The sequence below is a fragment of the Macrosteles quadrilineatus genome, unplaced genomic scaffold (assembly GCF_028750875.1).
Source record: "Macrosteles quadrilineatus isolate MER2022 unplaced genomic scaffold, UCM_ALF_1.0 Scaffold_3__2_contigs__length_128488019, whole genome shotgun sequence".
In the NCBI taxonomy this organism is placed as follows: domain Eukaryota; kingdom Metazoa; phylum Arthropoda; class Insecta; order Hemiptera; family Cicadellidae; genus Macrosteles; species Macrosteles quadrilineatus.
The window spans coordinates 99,315,624-99,334,235 of NW_026542596.1; the positions used below are offsets into that span (position 1 = coordinate 99,315,624).

Sequence of the window (18,612 nt, forward strand, 5' to 3'; positions counted from 1 at the left end):
CATACTGGTGTCCCAAACAATTCATACAGTAAAAAAGACTTTTAGCAACTTTTCCTCAACCCACATGGATTTTTTATGGGGGGGGGGGAGTTGGTGGTCTGTATATAGTCTTGATTTTTTATATAACCTTGAGTTAATCCATGCCTTTCCTGCGGCATGGAGCATCAAACAAATAAATAGATGAGCCTGAACAAGAATAGTGTAATGAGAATTATTGAAGCGGTGGTATTGAATATGTTTGTAAACCTTGAGAAACATAGAATGTTATTAAATAGTTATTTGTGTAATTAGTGAGCAAAGAGGCACTTTGCTGTACACAAAATAAATGTTTACGCACGAGGTACAATACTCGCCTGCGGCTCATGCGGAATGTTTCTCGAGTGCAGCAAAGGACATTTGCGCTCGTGTTACACATTATATTTTCCCTACAGTCACTATTTTTGTAGACTAAGCACCCGTGCGTGGATCGTTTTCAGCAAAGCAAGGAGTGAGCCGGTACAGTATAAAGGTGAACTGATCTGATAAATTTTAGTGGCAGTGACCAGGATCCGAACCCACGACATCGCTGCCTTGGGCCCGAATTCCGCGACGCTACCAACTGACCCACCGACTCACATCAAAGAACTATAAATACACTGCACCGGCTGATTGTAGTCGTAGTATCTTACTAGGTGTTACTTATTTTCAAGAGTAGGTACACTTATAAACAGTAATAATCTGTATAAACAGTAATAATCTGTATAAACAGAACAAACAATTATTTTGTAACTTTCTTTCTTACGCACCAAGAAGAAAACAGTTCCATGATTTTTCAGGAAACAGGTTTAATGTAACATGTTTTGCAGTTTCTGCTGCATATTTCTTCTGGTGTAGGCCTACACAATTCTTAAACATGTCATAAGCCCACTTAAAATTATTCTTTTAAATACTACACGTTGTTGGGTCATAACTATTATCAATTTTGAACTAGTTGAGATAGGGACGCCACTATGTGCATATTTTAACCCAAATATGAGAAAAGGATGAGTGGCGCGATCTTGTAGTGTTGTTGGTCACTAAGGCTGACATGTTCCTTAGACACAGCTGTTAATTAATAGCCCATACAGCCAATGGCAAACTAAGTGACATAAAGTTTTTAGTGCAATCCGGACCACATTTTTTCCTTGTTTTAACGAATTAGTTTAAGTATCAGGATAGTTTCACTAGTGCGGACGTTAATCCACACCAGGGAGCATCTCATCCACAGTGCATGCCTATGAATATCCACAATTCATGACCTCCTAGTAGCTGGATAACAGGACGACGCCACCATCTCAGTCAGTTATAGTTGCTAACAGTTGATTAATAACAGAGTTGCTATAGCTCACAATTTGTCGTTCCACCAGTTTGACTTGGTAAAAAAGTTTGTTTATTTGTCAGAAAAGTAATTTAGATCAGCACAATCTGTCGGTGGCTTACATCAACTACCATGATTTTGATTTTAAAACTGGTGACGACTATAAAATGGGAATAGAATGTCTTAATAAATGGTATGAGCAACCTGACACATACTTTCCCCATTAGCTTAAAAACAACTTTTATCATGGGGAGGGGAGGGGCAATCACAAAAGTTGTTGGTTTCCTTTGAACCGTAATGTTTACAGCAATGGGGGGTGGCACTATTTTGTTTAGAAATATATGGACCATAACATATTAATTTGAATCAAAACCAGCTTTTTTCTGTAAAATCTGATTATCCGTTATTTTATGGGAAAATAAGACAAGTTAAAATAGCTTTGGAACCGTAATTCTTACAGAAATGGGTGTTATGCCATTTTGTTCAGAATTTAATGGGCTAATATACTAAATTTCTATCAAAATCGTTCAGGACATTTTCAAGAAAATCTGATTTTACCGAATTTCCCCTATAGGGAATAAGCTATTACCGTAGTACTCATGGTAAGACCTGGACCCGGGACCGATTAATTTTTTGTTTTGAGGTCCCTAGAGACCAAAAACACCATCCGTTCAAATTCATATATATTTATATATGTGTCCATTAGCGCGATAACTCGAGCAAAAATCATCCGATTTTGATGAAATTTGGTACAAACGAGTAAACCTATGTTTATTCGAACGAGTTAGCGAACCAGCATGATCGGACTATGGGAAAACAGGGGTTAATAAGGGGTTTTATGGGGCAAAAATAAGTTTTTCCCATTTTTGCTCCTAAAAACTTAAAATTTATCATTTTCTTTCCAAACCATTTTGTAGAGCTTAAAAAAAAAAAAAATTAGTATATTGAAGCGTTATTATACACCTAATGGTTACAGAGAAAATTCCAAAAAACTGTAAATTTAAAATTCCCATGTTATTCTTATGGAGAATAAGTAAACTGTTGTAGTTTGCTTGTTTATGATCATATTTTGATCAAATTTGGGAAATGCATTCATTTCATACTAAACTATTAACATTTTACAAAAAAAAAACACCTTCCTTACCCTCCCTGTTGCAGCAAACCTTAGTAGCCTACTCGTTAAACTAATGTTATTTAAATAGGGAATTTAAATGTGATATTTTTAAGAAGACATTTTAGTGTAAATCCAATCAGGCAAATGGAAATTCGCTTAGTCTGCAGGTTTGCTGCGGCGGGGGTATTTCTGTTATTTTATGGGTTTTATGGGAAAAATCACCATTAAATAAAAATTTCAAAAAGATTTAAAAACGCCTCGAGATACCATGGACTAGTACTTACATACCAAATTTCATCAAAATCAGGCCAAAGGTGTGGTCTGTAGCTCTGTACACATCCACACATACACACACATCACTCTGAAAACCACCAAAATGGATATGTCCACTCAAACTTGAAAATTGTGACAAAAACAAAACTTTCTCCATATACTAATAGGGGGAGAAGGTAAAAAACACTTTCACAGGTTTGGTTGTGGGTGGGGGGGGGGGGGGGGAGTTCAAGGGGGGAAATCGGAGACTTTGGGTAAATACACAACTTATGTGGTTCTATCACATATAGGAATACAGCTTTCTACCAAATAGCTGTGAAAATAACCTTCATCTAATGTGCTACTTGTACTTAGACTGCTAATAATCAAACCACTAAATTATTGGCAAAACAATTAACTTTATTTTATTAAGATATTCCATTGTTTATAAAAGTAGCTTATTTTACACAACATACTTCCTTTAGTAACAATTAACTTAGGGTAGAACAATAAATAAATAATACTTATGAGCAAGTTAAATTAAAGCATACTTTGGAGAAATGCAATTTAAATATGAATGAGGCGATTTTTACCGAAATATTTAATACTATTATTGGCTAACATTTGTCTGCTAATCAAGTCAGAAATACCATTAGAAAATACAGGTTATTACCTTAATTTAATCTTTAATAAATTTTTAATTGACTGTATATTATACATATTATTTTTTTACTATTTATTTACCATGGCAAAAATGTCTGTATTTAGACTGAAATATAAAGTATATAGCCAGTATTTGGAAGGTTATCAATGGTTTTATATTCATATTTTTTAATATTAGTTAAAATAGGGACTACATTTTCGGATTTACATTGAGTTGTGTGATTAAGATAAGAGATGATAAAACTGACATGATACTTTTTATGATAAACCATACAGCGTTTAATTTTATACAAAGTAAAGGAAAATCAGTTTCAGTACAAATAGAGCACTTGTTTTATCAATTATAACTAAATGTATTACAGTATGTGTGATAGTGTGTTTAAAAGTTTTGTTAGTATTATACTTTACACAGCATCTACCAGAAACAAGTCTTTCAATTAGTTAGTTAAATAGCTTTAAATTTAATGTTTAAAATATTTAACGGAAAAACAAATTAATGATGAGTTAATTGGTGGATGGAATAAAATGCTTTTTACTTACAGAGAAAATAACCTCTGCAGTCGTTCAACTAAATATTAATGTTAACATACTTATACATAGTAGCACACTTGCGTTTAAGGCAAAGCAAGAACAGCTTTACCTCTAAACACAACAAGATAAGAAAATAATATTGTATTATTTTTATAAAATATATTTATATATATATATAGCTAAAAATTTACAAATATCATATATAATATTACAATATAGTTGATGCAGTTGATCACTTCTGTAACAGAAACATCGTTACCACTGAATCCCTGATACCCCATACGTCATCTGGACACAATAACAGTTGGTATGTATTTTGATAAAAGTTTTGTTATTCTTGCCTTTTAAAAATAACACAAGGGATTATCCCTCAATGCTATTTTGGATTTCATAGAGATACATCTTTCTTAAAAACTGGCTACTATGAATATTTTTTTAAATTACACTATAATAACCATCTCTAGTTTTCACTTGGTATTTTCTGGGGTATAGAGAATGTTGACGTAATTTTTAAAACCGGCATACATGCCAATGTAAATTGTATTGATTTTTGAGATAGTTTATAACAAGACGAGGTTTCAGGTCTAGAACATGTGCGAATAACATTATTGTGCTGTTTATAAACAAGTCCTTTGTTTGGGATTGCACATATTTGGGGGCTGTTGACACCTATCATCCCCGGAGATAATGCTCTTCTCTAGTCCTGCAACAAACAAATAAGAGCTTGATACAATTCCATATAGCATGTCAAAAACTTAGATTAACACTTAATTCTCTGAAACCAAACATGATCCCTTGTACTATATGCCGGTGTAAGAAATGAGTACTGAAAGATAAATTGTGGAGGGACAGAAGAAGATGGAGAGGCCTAGTGAACACACAGACCCGGAGATAACCAGAACGGGAGAGGATATATATTGAGAAATTAGTATAGAGTAGAGATTGAGAAATGAGTATAGAGATTGATAAGTAGCCTAAGTGGAACAGGCCTAAATGGTTAGGGGGTAGTTTCAGAATGTATTGTAACCAGGTTGAACTACTAAAGAAGACCTCCAGTACCTGGTGTTAGTAGAGGGAACGAATCACTTTGTTAGTTGATAAAAACAGACGATTACCACAGAACAGCCTTTAAAAGTTAAACAGCTAGACGTTGGCTGTTGAGCGGAGCCCTAGTTGTGGCACTAACCGGCAAAACATAACCTTACATAAACTCTCTGAAGTCTAAGATCGCAGACGACGACAGTGCAGAAGCCAATTTCAGGGTTGTCAGCAGGATCTATAAACGAAATTCACGCATTTTTCACGGTTTTCCCGGGTAAAAAGTACGGAATTCCCGGCGTCTATTATACTTATAAGAACGGCACAACACAAGTTACACTTATCAGTAGCCTAAATTAAAAAAAAGCAAGCCAAATTGCCCAAGGGACTACGTAAGCCCCGACTGATGAAACGGTGAACACTTCGTGACACATAATTAATTAATGACGCACTGATGGTCGGGCGGGTAAGGGTAGCGCGGTTGGTCATTATGGGTGCCATTTTGATAACATCCACTCATAATACTATATTTGGCTAATAATTTGTTCAGAATTATCAGAGGTTATAAACTCTATTACCTTAAACATTAATTGATCAAGCTAGTACATTAGGCTAGACTAGTCATTTGATCAGTTTCAAACTCAAATAAAGGCCACTCTTCTTACTTGTGTGTAATAATTGTTTAATAATGCTTATAAAAGGTTACTATAAGGTTGTATTACAGAGCATTCAATTCGAAACAAGCTGAACATCGATCGAAACGCGTGCCAATCGATGATGGATTACGAAAAGAAGTTGCTGAGGTTTGTGCCGATGTCAAGGTCAATTGACAAGAAGTAAACAATTGCCAAAGATTTTGCGAACGGCTAGTAGACAGTAGTACACAACAGCTGCGCCGAAACACGGTAGAGTTAATTTAGTAAAAGAGTTTGTGCACAAATCATAAATGATTGTGAAAACACATTCATAAATGAGGATATTTTTTAAATACAGAATATCTAATCAAGCAACCTTTTTATTTTTTACACTTTTATTTCTTAACTTTTCTTTCTTGAAAATGTCAACAGTTTTTCACTTATTTTTAATCAAGATTATCACTTAGCCTGTAATTTCTCGAAAGAAATCTACATGTGAGCTATGAAGAGCAGACAAGAGACATACGTCACTGCCACAAAAACTATTCTCTAATGTGAATGAATGAACTGAGTGTTTATTTAGTGTGCCGCCCACCGTCTAGTGGGACATGGGGTAGGAAAAGAGAAAGTTTGCTCTAAAGCCTGGTTCACATGCCCTCCCTTGCCCTTGGCGTCAGTCGCTTGCAGATTTCCATTACACAAACGTTTTTGAGTGTTAATTATTTTAAAACACTGCAAATGTTTGAATTTGACTGTGATGAGATCTAATAAAGTTTCCTCTAATTTATAAATAGGCTTAGGCCTACAAGTATTAATCTAAGTCATTTGACAGTTTTTGTATTTATTTTTAAAAGCAATTGCAGTTATACTTTTAAAAAACTACATACATCTTGACCTATAAATACTTTTTGTAAGGAGAGTCTTTTCTCTATAAGAAGTAAAAACGATCGTGGTCAAGGAATGACTGTGTTAAAACAGCACACTGTCAATTTTTACAAAAGTATTTTGACTGAAACCTGGTATTTTTTAAAGAGTTGTAGAATAAGTCGACGTCTGTGGAATAAAGTATGGCAATAGATAAGTTTTACTTTTAGCCTACAATAAAGATTATGTTTAGGGACTAGAATCTCCAAAAGAGTGCTTTTATAAAACATGCCATAGTTTTATTTAGTAACAAAAGTGTTTGACTATGTTCCCGATGATACCAAGAGTATATATAGGTTCGGCAGAGTGGATTCACTGTGAACCGGCCTGCCTGGCCTGGCCCTTATGCACGAGCACGACGTCATACTCCTTTTATCTATGCTATAACTATAACTTCCGTGTAGGGGTGTCAAAAATGGATCGTAACAATCGATGTTTTGAACCTGTCTGTAACTAACCTAGTTTTTTTATACCTAAATACTCATTATGCATAAACGAACACGTACTACATATCGGATCTCGAATCACGATAAATTATCGACACCCTTCCCACCCACAATAAGCAAAGCACATAAAACGATGTCTAGCAATCGTCATTTGCTCCATTGAAACACGAAAGTCGATTGGCTGACATGGTAGTGCATTGTCGCCTCCTGACCAATGAGAACTGTTGTTACATACTTTTATTGTCAACATTCACCATTCGTTGTAACATTACAAAATCTACATGGACTAAGGCTAATGATATTTTTCAATAAATGCATTGTGTCATAGTAGCACTTAAAACTTCACTAAACTCTTTAATCAGGTAGATAGTACAGATAAATATGGACCTACTATTTGGCGCAATATAAAGCAAGCGTAACCATACGACGATGACGATGTTAAAGTTTAATGGTTGAATATTGTAGGGAGGAAACTGAACATTTCGACGGGTTTAGGTTATTTATTTTGTACTAAAAATAAAAATAATACATCTAAAGATTGTGTTGTGCAATGAGCTGAAGCTAAACAATGTCACCGGCACCGTCGCTGTTTTGAACTAGATAGTTTCTATGTTGGCTATGAAAATTGTTAACCGTGATTACAAAACTAATACTGTAGCTATAAAGTTAATAAATGTTAAAAAAAAATATTTATCCCTGTCGGGTGTCCGGTGTTATTGGAATCGACTTTTGACAATCGAGTCTTGGTACCGAACCGATACCAATGTCCAAGTGGTAACCAATGGATGGTGGTATCGATGACGATAATCGATACATCCCTTTTTAGAATCGAATTGAAATTTCAATACATCGCACTCACTGCACACCACCTATCACTATCACCATCACCCAGTGTCAGCTGTCGCTGTCAGTGAAATGGATGACGCAAGCGATGCCTAGGTTGCCGATTATTATTAGGCCTAGTATGTCAATATTGAAAGGGGTTAAGGGATGAAATACAACTCAAACATTTTCCTTTCTTATTATTTACTTGTCAAACATCAACGAAATCGGCTTAACCTCCACTACTCGACTCGAGTTGCGAGTATATTTAACTAAGTGCTTCCGGCGACCGGCGGCGTCGGCTTCCCAGTAGGCCTATTCATGGTGGTAGGTAGTGTACATCCAACTTACCTTCTGCTCCTTCCGAACCATCGCCACTCGCCAGTAAACCGTAAATTTTGGTTTACTATATAATCAATCAAGAAAGTATTGCAAAACGGTTTATAACTATTAAAATTACTTGAAAAAAAAACTGTAATAACGATATCAATTAAATTCACGGAATAATAAGATTTTCACGCATATTTCCTGGTTTTTTCACGGCTATTAAAATTCACGCATAATTCCCGATTTTCCCGGAATTCCCGGCCGCTGACAACCCTGCAATTTGGTTGTTCGGCTCCGTCTGCGGACATGCTCCGGGAAGAAAGGGAGGACTGATTACTTTTTCCCCCTTTCGGCATGGGTAAACATCTCGTGCCGGCCTTTGATGTTATGAGTCTCGGCCTTTTTCTAGCTTTTTGTAACTTGATGACCAACCAGCAGGAGACTTAGTCTTCTTCTCAAAAATCGTGGCGTTTGTGAAGAGGCTGTCTGTGCATTCTCGTCCCAGCTAAATTCAAAGTTAGTTCTTTTTGCGTTTGTACAAAAATTGTCGTTTTGATCAATTTCCATTCCAGAGTTGCAAGTCCTACGTTATTTTAACCAACCAATTAAGTGGGGAAATTGTAGTTGGTGACACCCTCTTTAAATTACTGTAAATCCGTATTGAGACTCTAGACTCTCTTTTTAATTTTTAATCCTTTTAAATTTTAGTGTGACTTCCACAAGTTTGTCCCAGGAGACAGGTTTCTGCTTGCCTAGTTTGGCAAAAGTTTGCCTAAGTTGTCCACGTGAGGAAGTGCAAATTTTAGTTTTATTTTAAGTTTAAGCACTAGTTTTATTTTTTTTTTCGACCTTTACTTTGTTACTGGCAACTTGCCAACTTTCTGTTAGTAAACTCAGACTCTGTGGGACCTTGGCTAGGCCTAATCTAACCTTTGTTTCAGGTTCTCACGTAAAACCCTGTCAGGGTGAAACTACTTAGTTGATTGCTCGTATAATTAAGTGGTTAGTAGCATTTTAAGAAATTATCACCCACAGAGTCCGACAAAATTATCGGTCCCCCACAAACTCCTCTGACTAGAGTGGTGACTATTAGAGTGGTGTCTAGGGACACTTTATTTGTTCTGAGCTTTGATAACCGTGACTATCAACACTGAGGCTATCCTAATCACTATAGACTTCTGGGAAATCCCAGCAACCCGACTCGTGCGATTCCTGGGACTTCGTCGATTGTTAAGGTGGCAGAATTTCCTGCGTTACCATACGAGTTTTTGCCGGCAGGAAGTTTGCGTCACATAAGTATAGAGATTGACAAATAACATGTTTGATATAGGCCTATCCATATTTTTTTATAAGTTTAGGTTCAGAAGTCTTTGGAACCCTTAGGTACGTCTTTTTTTTTATAAAATTGTTATAGGTACCTTCTTTTAATGATAAATATTTCCAAAATATTTCAAGAATACTTTTATAGATTGAGAGCGATTTATGTATATTTAAAAACAAAATCAGGCCAATGTTGCTACTTGAACATCTCCAGTCAAAATGAAGCATTGACATTTACTAAAAAAGTTGATTTTAACACGTTCGCTGCGGGTTACCGCCCGGGCGGTAATGTGCACCCGCCAAACTTATTCCGTTTGAGTGCAGCCGCACTCCGGTGTAGGTCGGAGTATTTTTGTCCGTGCTTCGTGTATGACAGTGTCAGTTTTGTGGTGCAATCCATTTGTAATTATCGTTACTCGTTCCGAAACTATACCTGGTTGATTTTGACTCACTCATTACGTTTGTTGACTGCAATTTTGTGCTATATTAATTTTGTTTTATTGTAAAATAATGGCATCTAACTGAGGGTGTTTAGCAAACTACGTCGACTCTTGTCATGAAACAGGACATCACCACACGTTATTTGATATTCGTCATACCGAAATATGAAAGCCAATCACCCGGCAATCGGGTTTGTTCGACGCTGCGGGCTGCGCCGCACTGGAGCTACGCCTGCCATTTGATGGGCAGCAGCGAACGTGTTAATCTGGGTAATCCTGAGCAATTACTTGGTCAATCCCAAACTTTTTCATATTTTACTACGTTCATAAGGATGTTCTCAGAAAACAAGAAACATATAATGCAAGGCCATGGTACAGGTTGCCGAGCCATAAGAGGGTTCAAAGTCCACGCAATAACAAGGCCAGTTGTGACAGTACCGTTATGTTAGGTTAGGTTACAACAGGGAACCATCGGGACAGAACACTGATCCAGTTGCCGCTGACTCGGATGAGGACGTTGAACCCGGCGATTACTGAGGTAATTTCTATTTGTATATAGCATATATTAACTTTCCGGGGCCTAAATTATGTTTTTTTAGTTTCACATACATCTCTATATTATCGTAGTAAAATATGAAAAAGTTTGGGGTTGACCAAGTAGTTGCTCAGAATTACCTTAATTTGTATCCTTTCACTCAATAAGATAGCTCATACAATTTAATGTAATACAGTGAATCCTCATCTATCTGGATATCAATAAAACATACCTAGATATCTCAAACTAAGCGAAATGCATAATTGTATTAGGTATGTATTTATGCAGGCCTAATATGGGCAAATTTAATGACATTTATTAGGGGCACAGTAACACAATATGTTTACTTATTACGACATGACAAACAATTTATTGATAAGGATTACAGGAGATGAGGGCATAGGAGACTAATGCTGGACCATCAAAAACTTATACTGCTCTCAACTTTACCGGAAAACAGAGCGATCTTCACAGCGCCCACAGATGAAATATCTACTTTGGAGTATAAATAAGATATCACATTAAAACAATTAACAAGAAAGACTAAATAGAAATCAACATTATTAAGCTCCGTAAGTTTTAAGGGCATCTGGGGCCCAACTTATATATAGAGGGGACTTATCCAAGAGATCGGAGATATCAGGAACCGGTAGATTACATACCATGTAGACCAGTGTTCCTCAGTTGTCAGCCTTAGCATTTCTCTTCAGCAGTGCCGCCGCTAACTCGTGTCTAACAGCTGCTTGAGCCTTTTGGTCTGACAGGGGCTGCACACTCCTCAGCCCGTTCACGATGTCCTTCGTCTTTCCAAAGTATATTTCATTGAGAGTGTTTCGGATCTTATTTTCCATGTCCTCAACCATTTTTCCAATGTTTGCAATGTGCGGGGACGCTTCCGAAACGTTGGCTTCGGATTCCACCTGAAGAATATTAATGTTCCGATTAATGCTTTTCACAATACTAATTCCTTGTGAACCCTAATAGTTTGGTTTTTATTTCCAGATTAAATTTTGATTGAAAATAATTTTAAAACAAAGGACATTTACAATTTTATATAATGGCAAAATAGACTTAACATTGCGACCTTAGACTGAATAAAGTGGAGCATGACAAGCCAGTCTCATACATTTTTTCCCTGTAGGAAAGAAGCTATAACTGTGGTCGTAAGAACTATTTGTTTAGAGGATCTTAAAAGCCTATGCGGTGAATCATGTAAGGTTGTCAATATTTTCAGACAAATTGTTGGACGAGATGACCTAATTCCCACTAAATCAATCCTAAGGAATAGCGCAAAAATATTTCAAACGTTTTTGGAATGCAGGATGTACTAAATCCAGAGGTTCACTAGTTTGAATCTCATTGTCACATACAAACATAGGCCTATGCAATATTACAGGCCTACATAATTTTAAACCTCGCTAATAAATACTAACATATTGTTTTTATTTGTTTCAAAATTGCGTCTCTTGGTAACGTGGAATTGTAAAACTAGCCGTACCTGTCGGGTGAGGCTGCCGCCCAGGTTCATAGTACCGGAGCCTGTCTTATTGGTCTGCAGCCACAACATGGCAGTGGATGTCAACTTGTAGCGAGCACTACGTGACTTCTCCTGCACCTCCACTACGTGTATAGAGTCCCAACATCCTTTTATCTTTTTGGACCCGTCACCTGCTTTCTTTATCAGGATAACACCTAGACAGACATTGTACCTATCAAATTACAAACACACTTGGTGGTTTGAGGAATAATTAAAAAATTTAATTTATTAAGAAATTATTTGAATTTATTTCATTGGTACTTTCCTGTTAAATTTAAAATGCACAACTGAACTTGTTTAGGCAAAAATAATAAATATGGATTAAGAAATTATACTGTTCTAAAGTTACCTAACATAACCAACCAAACTTGCTGTAGCATTAAAAAATTCTGTTTGATAACAGAAAAGGCATGTGGGGACTATTAAACAGAATTTTGAAATGTTACAGCAAGTTTGGTTTTAGGTTAGTTCTAAACAACAGTTTCATCTCAATATAATTTTTTTTATTGTTTGTTGATGATTTTATTATCTTAGTTGCCAGCTGATATGTTTCACTCCGTTAATATTGATATATGTATTGTATAAAAAAATCAAATATTAACATATCAAAAAAAATCTTCGATATTAATGAATGTTCCCTTTAACAGAAAAGTACCATTTCACATCTGGATCAGCACTTTAGTACAAGAGACATGCGGCTTGATACAGCCAATGATTTTAGGCATAGAAGAAGACATCTCATCTATAAGGACCACCACTTACTAATTTATTACACAAATAGAACAAAGCCGATCTTTTCTCAGTTACTTGTTGATACACTGACCAAAATCAGTTTCTTAATCCTTTAAACTCGACTTAAATAATTAAAAACTTCCTAAATAGACTATTTCGATTAGGTTTCAAGTTGATCATTAAGATTTTAAATTTAATCCATAAGATAAGGAAATAACATAATACAAAAAACTATTATGTTAAATAAGGAGTTCAAAGGCTTAAACACTTCCAGGGGTTCCCTCATAACCTTTTACAAAAGAATATCTTGTTATGAAATATTTTCATCATAAACCAGTTACTCTGAAAGTAATCCGATTCCAGATCAAGATACTTTTGCCTTAAGAGGCTTTTACAGCTTCTAAATTATGATATGTGTTAAAATTATATTTTGTATCTGAACTGAAACAATTTTAAATCACAACTGAGCTTAATGCCTACCAGCAAAACCATGGTCCAAATCCCACAAGTACACAGATGAAACTCCACCCTCAAAGTACATTTCTCTGTATTGATCAAATGCGTGATTTGCATCTATTTCTAGTTTTCTCAATCTTTCCGAAGGCATTGAACCATCTTCAAGTGGAGGGTCGTATGTGTTGCTCCAAGGTGACCTGAAACCGTCGGAGCCATTAATCATTGTTACCGTCACATAAAATCTTTCATATAAGGGTAACTTCCAAGTGGTTATAGTGCTTGCCTAGTCATAAGGTTGCCAGTTCGATTCTAAGAAAAGTGAGTAAATTTTTGATTCTTTGATACAGGACCCAGCTGTCCTTGATCATTGGACTTATGGACCTGACTATATTAAAACTGTAGCTTTACGTTTTTTAAATTCTTGAAATAAGCGATTTGGATGATCAGCAATTCGGTTGATTATAGTTCGGATAATTGGAGTTCTACTGTATTTATATAAATAAATCAACTTATTTAAAAATACCACGTTTTTTCGAATACTGACATTCGGCCGGGTTCATTAATACTTTGAAGCCAAACCAATCTAGTTTGAATAGCCAGGATGAATGAATTCGAATTCGGCCGATGTGTTCCGAGTTTGAATACACACTGAATACTAGTGTTATGAATACCTTTGCTTAATTCACTTCACAACAACAACTTATAAGTTTACTTACTTGGAATGGAATCTTCACTGTACCCGACTCAGGAGGGATCAATAATTCATTAATTGTCTCATTAAAATGTTAAATTTGGACACTACCTGCATTTATTAATTATTATATAAAATAATTCAATGAAGTAATGAATCGCACTGTTTTAAAATTGAAATTCACTTCTTACTAAATCTATAATGAATACTTTTGTCTAGTTATTTCACAATATTAAATGACTCATTACCTAATTGAATGAGTGAACAATAATTTATTTAATTTGGGTTTTAGTTTGTTTTAAAATATAACCTATTTATGTTAAAGGAGAACTGAACTACATTTATTTTCATTTAAATGTATTTACATGAATGGCAATACTTGATTTACAAAACCAGACTTGGGAAAATTGAAATTGCCATATTGTTACACCATAATTCTATAAAAGTATTTGAATACAAGTATTCAAATATATATGCGAATAATTCTAAGTGTTCGAATACATGTATTCGAATTCTCAAAAGTATTCGATTGACCCATCACTAGGCTCAAGACTAAATCTTTTTTTCATTGGCAGATTATTTTAAGGACTGCTGGAATTAGGTAGGCCTATAACCTAAACCTTCCCACTCCTTCGAGCTCAATTTTTTGTCATGTAACAATGATGAATTTTGGGAAGATTCAGTTGATTTTGTGTAAATACAGATGTATTAGTTATATCTATTAGTTTTAAGTCTTTATTTAACCATTGACAATATGTCCTGTTATTAAGATGTAGTGACATGTAATTCAATAAATAAATAAATAAATAAAATAGCCCGAGTCATGTAGAGCTTTTACTATTGCGATTGCAGAATGTGTCGATTTCCGACCGTGGAACACAACTGTGGGATATATTTAACATTTTGCTACGGTCGCGAAAAACAATAACGATGTTACTGTGACAGCGGGAGACAATGATAGTGTCAACACGACCATTGGATATACTTAAAATTTTGCTGTGATCGGGAGACAATGATGGTGTCAAGATGAACGTGGAATGTATTAAACATTTTGCTGGGATCGCAAAAAACTACGGTGATGTTACTGTGACCGGGAGAGATGATGATCTATGCGACTGTGGGATATATTTAACATTTTGCCGCCACCACGGCTTCTAACAAACCTTATTACTGTGGTTTTAAATGTAATAATTATTTCTGTAAACAATTTGGATAGTTCGGAGATTTGGTGTTCTACTGTAGCCTAATTGATCATTGAACATGCTCAAAACAATTTTTCTTAATTAATCTTCTGTAACCTAAATTAAAAACTATGATGATGTAATTTATAAAATTACTTAGTAGGTAGGCCTATATATATTTGATCACGAATGCCTAAAAAGTATTTTTTCAACACAAACTCAAGTTTAACAAGTGGGTCAAAAATACAGTTCAGACCGGTTTGATGAACCATATTTTATTTTATTATAGTAGGCTATAGGCCTACTGTGTTTTCTTTAAGATAGCATAAGAAAATGTTTAACCCTCCGAGTGTCCATAGTTTAGGCCTTAATGTCCGCCTATTTTTGGCGCATTTGCAAGGTTTTATTAAAACGGATCTGAGAAGCTTAAAACAATGTTAATTCTACTGTTCTATATACCATTTTGTTTGGAAAATCATGGGCTTCAATATTATAGGCTACATAAAACATAAGGAACATTTGTTTCAAAAAAAATTTTTAGGTAAAAAAAATATTTTGGAAAATTTTCAAAAAAAAATAAGTTCGCGCTCAATGAAATTGTATAAATTATAGGCCTATATAAATATTTGAAAATAGCCACTTTGTTCTAAATTTTTTGAGGATTACAAATATATAATAATATAAGGAAGTAGATTTGCAAATAAATAAGTTATGGGCAAAAAACAGATTTCAGTACATAACGTTTAGCTAAGAATGCATAGCCTAACCATAGCTAGGAATCTGGCTGATAATTTACATCAATATCACTACCTACTTCTTCAGGATCATCAACCAGCACTTCAAAACCACTTTTAATCTTCTTATAATGCACCACGTATATCACTACTTTTGATTTTTAACACTAAAACAATGATAAACGTAATAAAACACATCAGTCATCGGTCCGAGGGTAACCTAGCTGTTTACAAATACGCACGTCAGCTGTCTGCTACAATTACGATCGGCTCGGAGAACATAAAGCGCTTAGAGACAGACCTCTGGAGAAAGCTTAGAATATAACGAAAAGAACGATACCAAACTCGATCCAGTTCAATCCGATTCAGTCAGTCATAGAGCCTTCGCCGTAAACGATGTTTGTGCGTCGAAAAATCGACGCGTGACACTACAGAAAGTGTGTGGTGCGTCGATTTTTCGACGAGTGACGCTCGGAGGGTTAATGGGTTTCCTTTATAGCTTTCCAAATGTCATTGAACTTGTTATGGTACAGCAATGTAAACAGATAAATTGCCATTTAAACATTTTAAATGCAAGAGGTAACACTCCACCATTTACAATAATAAAGTGTTTCTACGTGTGGGGTTCGATTCTCATTATGTAGGCAATTCTTAATAATTTGTGGCATAGCAAGTGGGGGGGGAGGCTTAAAACAAACGGTGTTCAGTTGAAAGTAGAGCATTAGTGAGTTGATTAGAGATTCACACAAAACCTGTTATGCTTTTTTTTTAATATTTTGGTTTAATATTGATGTATTGTGTTAAAATCAATAAGCCCTAACAAGACATTCTAAGAAATAGGCCAAAGCCTAATCTAAAAAAATATTGGCAAAGAAATGAAGATATAAAAATCGCACATGCCATTGGGTTAAATCGGACTGTTTTTGTGGCTATCAATTTTTTTACTTAAAAATACCTAGTAATCAGCACAAAATAACATTTGAAACCGGAAGGGGAAGGAGGAGGGAAATACAAACATAACAAAGAGAAATATTTTTGAAACAGTAAATACCTGTACGAATCTCCATCTCTGTTGTAATCACACAGCAAGTAATCTTTGCCAGATTCTTTGTCTCTAGCAATTTTCAGGGGTTGATCAACTGAAGATAAAAGATCTTCACAGAGATTTGGAACCAAGTCTATCAAATCGCTGAGGTTTTTCTCAATTTGTTGAGGAGGAAGTCGTCTCATCAAGTCTAGCGCACAATCCATCTGTTGCTCGGACTGAAAAAAAGGCCTCAATGAATAATTAAACGACGAGTCTTAATTTACAATATTTTTAACCAGAGCCATCCTTGGGAGAGGAATTCGGGTAATAGTCAGACACTTGAGCTTGTTGTGTGTGGTTATGTTGGGTTTGTTTCACACGAGTTGTCGGTTTATATTGCTCACACTACATCTCCTTCACGTCTTTGAGACGGATTATTGGGCTAATGCCACGATCTGCGGGTTTACCAAATGTAGAGAGTGTCGTCAAAGTCTTAAGCCGGTTTATGCCCTAGCTTGCGAAACACATTGCTGGTGAGTCAATAAGCTAGATAAAACTCTGTATAAGGTTTATATTTTGCTACAGAATTAATAACTCTCGTTCTGCACTTGGTTATTACCAACCACAACAGTGATACCTACCATACCTAGTGATGTTAAAACTAAGGGTAGCTTTCTAACCTATAACCTTAGGCCTAGTTAGGACTTGTAGCCTAGGGTTAAGCTATAAATAAAAAAGGCTAGTTTTATTCCCCCCCCCCTCAAAATAGGCACGTTACACTATCTTCAAAGCCTAACCTAACCTAACTAGCCAAACGATGTATCGGATGAAACAATTGAATAATCGATATTTTCATTTGAATGAGTGTATGACATAAAGTAAAGTGCAGCCCCCAAAAATGTATCTTGACCCTAGTCTGTGAAGGATCTAACTCTTAAGAGCCTAGACCTATGGCTGAAATTAATGAGACATACTTTATAATTTCAATCAAGTCTAGGCCTAGCTTGCGAAATTACTAAGGGGCATAACTAAGTTAGGCTAAGCCTATTTATCTTTCGTTTATCTGATTGGACATTTCCCCCAAAAAATTGATTACTGTAAAATTAGGTTAGACTTGGCTGACTAAAACTTACAGTCCCTTGAGTAGCTTAAAATGTACATTACATATTATTATAGTCATACAAACCATTTTGGGAAAGGCGTATTTGATATTGTTATCGGTCAAATTATTTATCTAAGGGATTTTCACTATTCCAACTACCCCGATATTGGGTATCGCCTCTCACTTACTGCAGTAGTAGTACACAAAAACGCATAGACAGACAGAGACAGAGCAAGAGCTGAGTGAGAATCAGAATACTAGAATACAGAAACAGAAGGAGAGAGAGTGAGAGAGTGCGAGAGTGGTGACTTGACTGATAGGTGACTATGCGCTGGCGCTGGTGGGTGCTGGTAACTGGTGGGTTAGATTCAAGATTCAAGATTCAAGAGTTCGAGTTTCGAGTTGAGTGGTGAGGTGAGTGCGGGAGGCTGAATTTTTATTTCAGGATTTATCTTGCCAACAGCGTAATTTTGAGGCTTCTGATTGGCTGAGGAAACACCATTACCGGAACGAAACAGGTCACCGGCCTCGGTGGCAAAGGCAAAGTGGTAAGAGTACAGGGGCCCATTTCATAATAAACTACAAGGTACAAGTTACAACTTGTAACTTGTAATTTCCATAAGATTTGCATTGGGCGATCAGCTGATTTACTAATAATATTAATTTGTACTTTATTATGAAATGGGCCCCTGGACTGACAAACGGTAGGGCCGCGTTCGAACTTTTTGTATAGGATTTTTTCATTATCAGCAAGTTTGGTTGGTTTGGT

At 35.7% G+C, this 18,612-nt stretch overlaps 1 protein-coding gene across 1 annotated transcript; it reads right to left on the reverse strand.

Moving 5' to 3' along the window:
* Nucleotides 1-3,114: 3,114 nt before the first annotated feature.
* Nucleotides 3,115-18,053, reverse strand: LOC128990506 (F-actin-capping protein subunit beta). Its single transcript, XM_054412881.1, has 6 exons — nt 17,928-18,053; nt 16,766-16,977; nt 13,133-13,305; nt 11,882-12,075; nt 11,046-11,303; nt 3,115-4,599 (listed from the first exon to the last, which is right to left on the reverse strand). Exons 1-5 carry the CDS (start codon nt 17,928-17,930, stop codon nt 11,064-11,066), a joined length of 822 nt encoding a protein of 273 aa, XP_054268856.1. The 5' UTR covers nt 17,931-18,053; the 3' UTR covers nt 3,115-4,599; nt 11,046-11,063.
* Between the last annotated feature and the right edge of the window lie 559 nt (nt 18,054-18,612).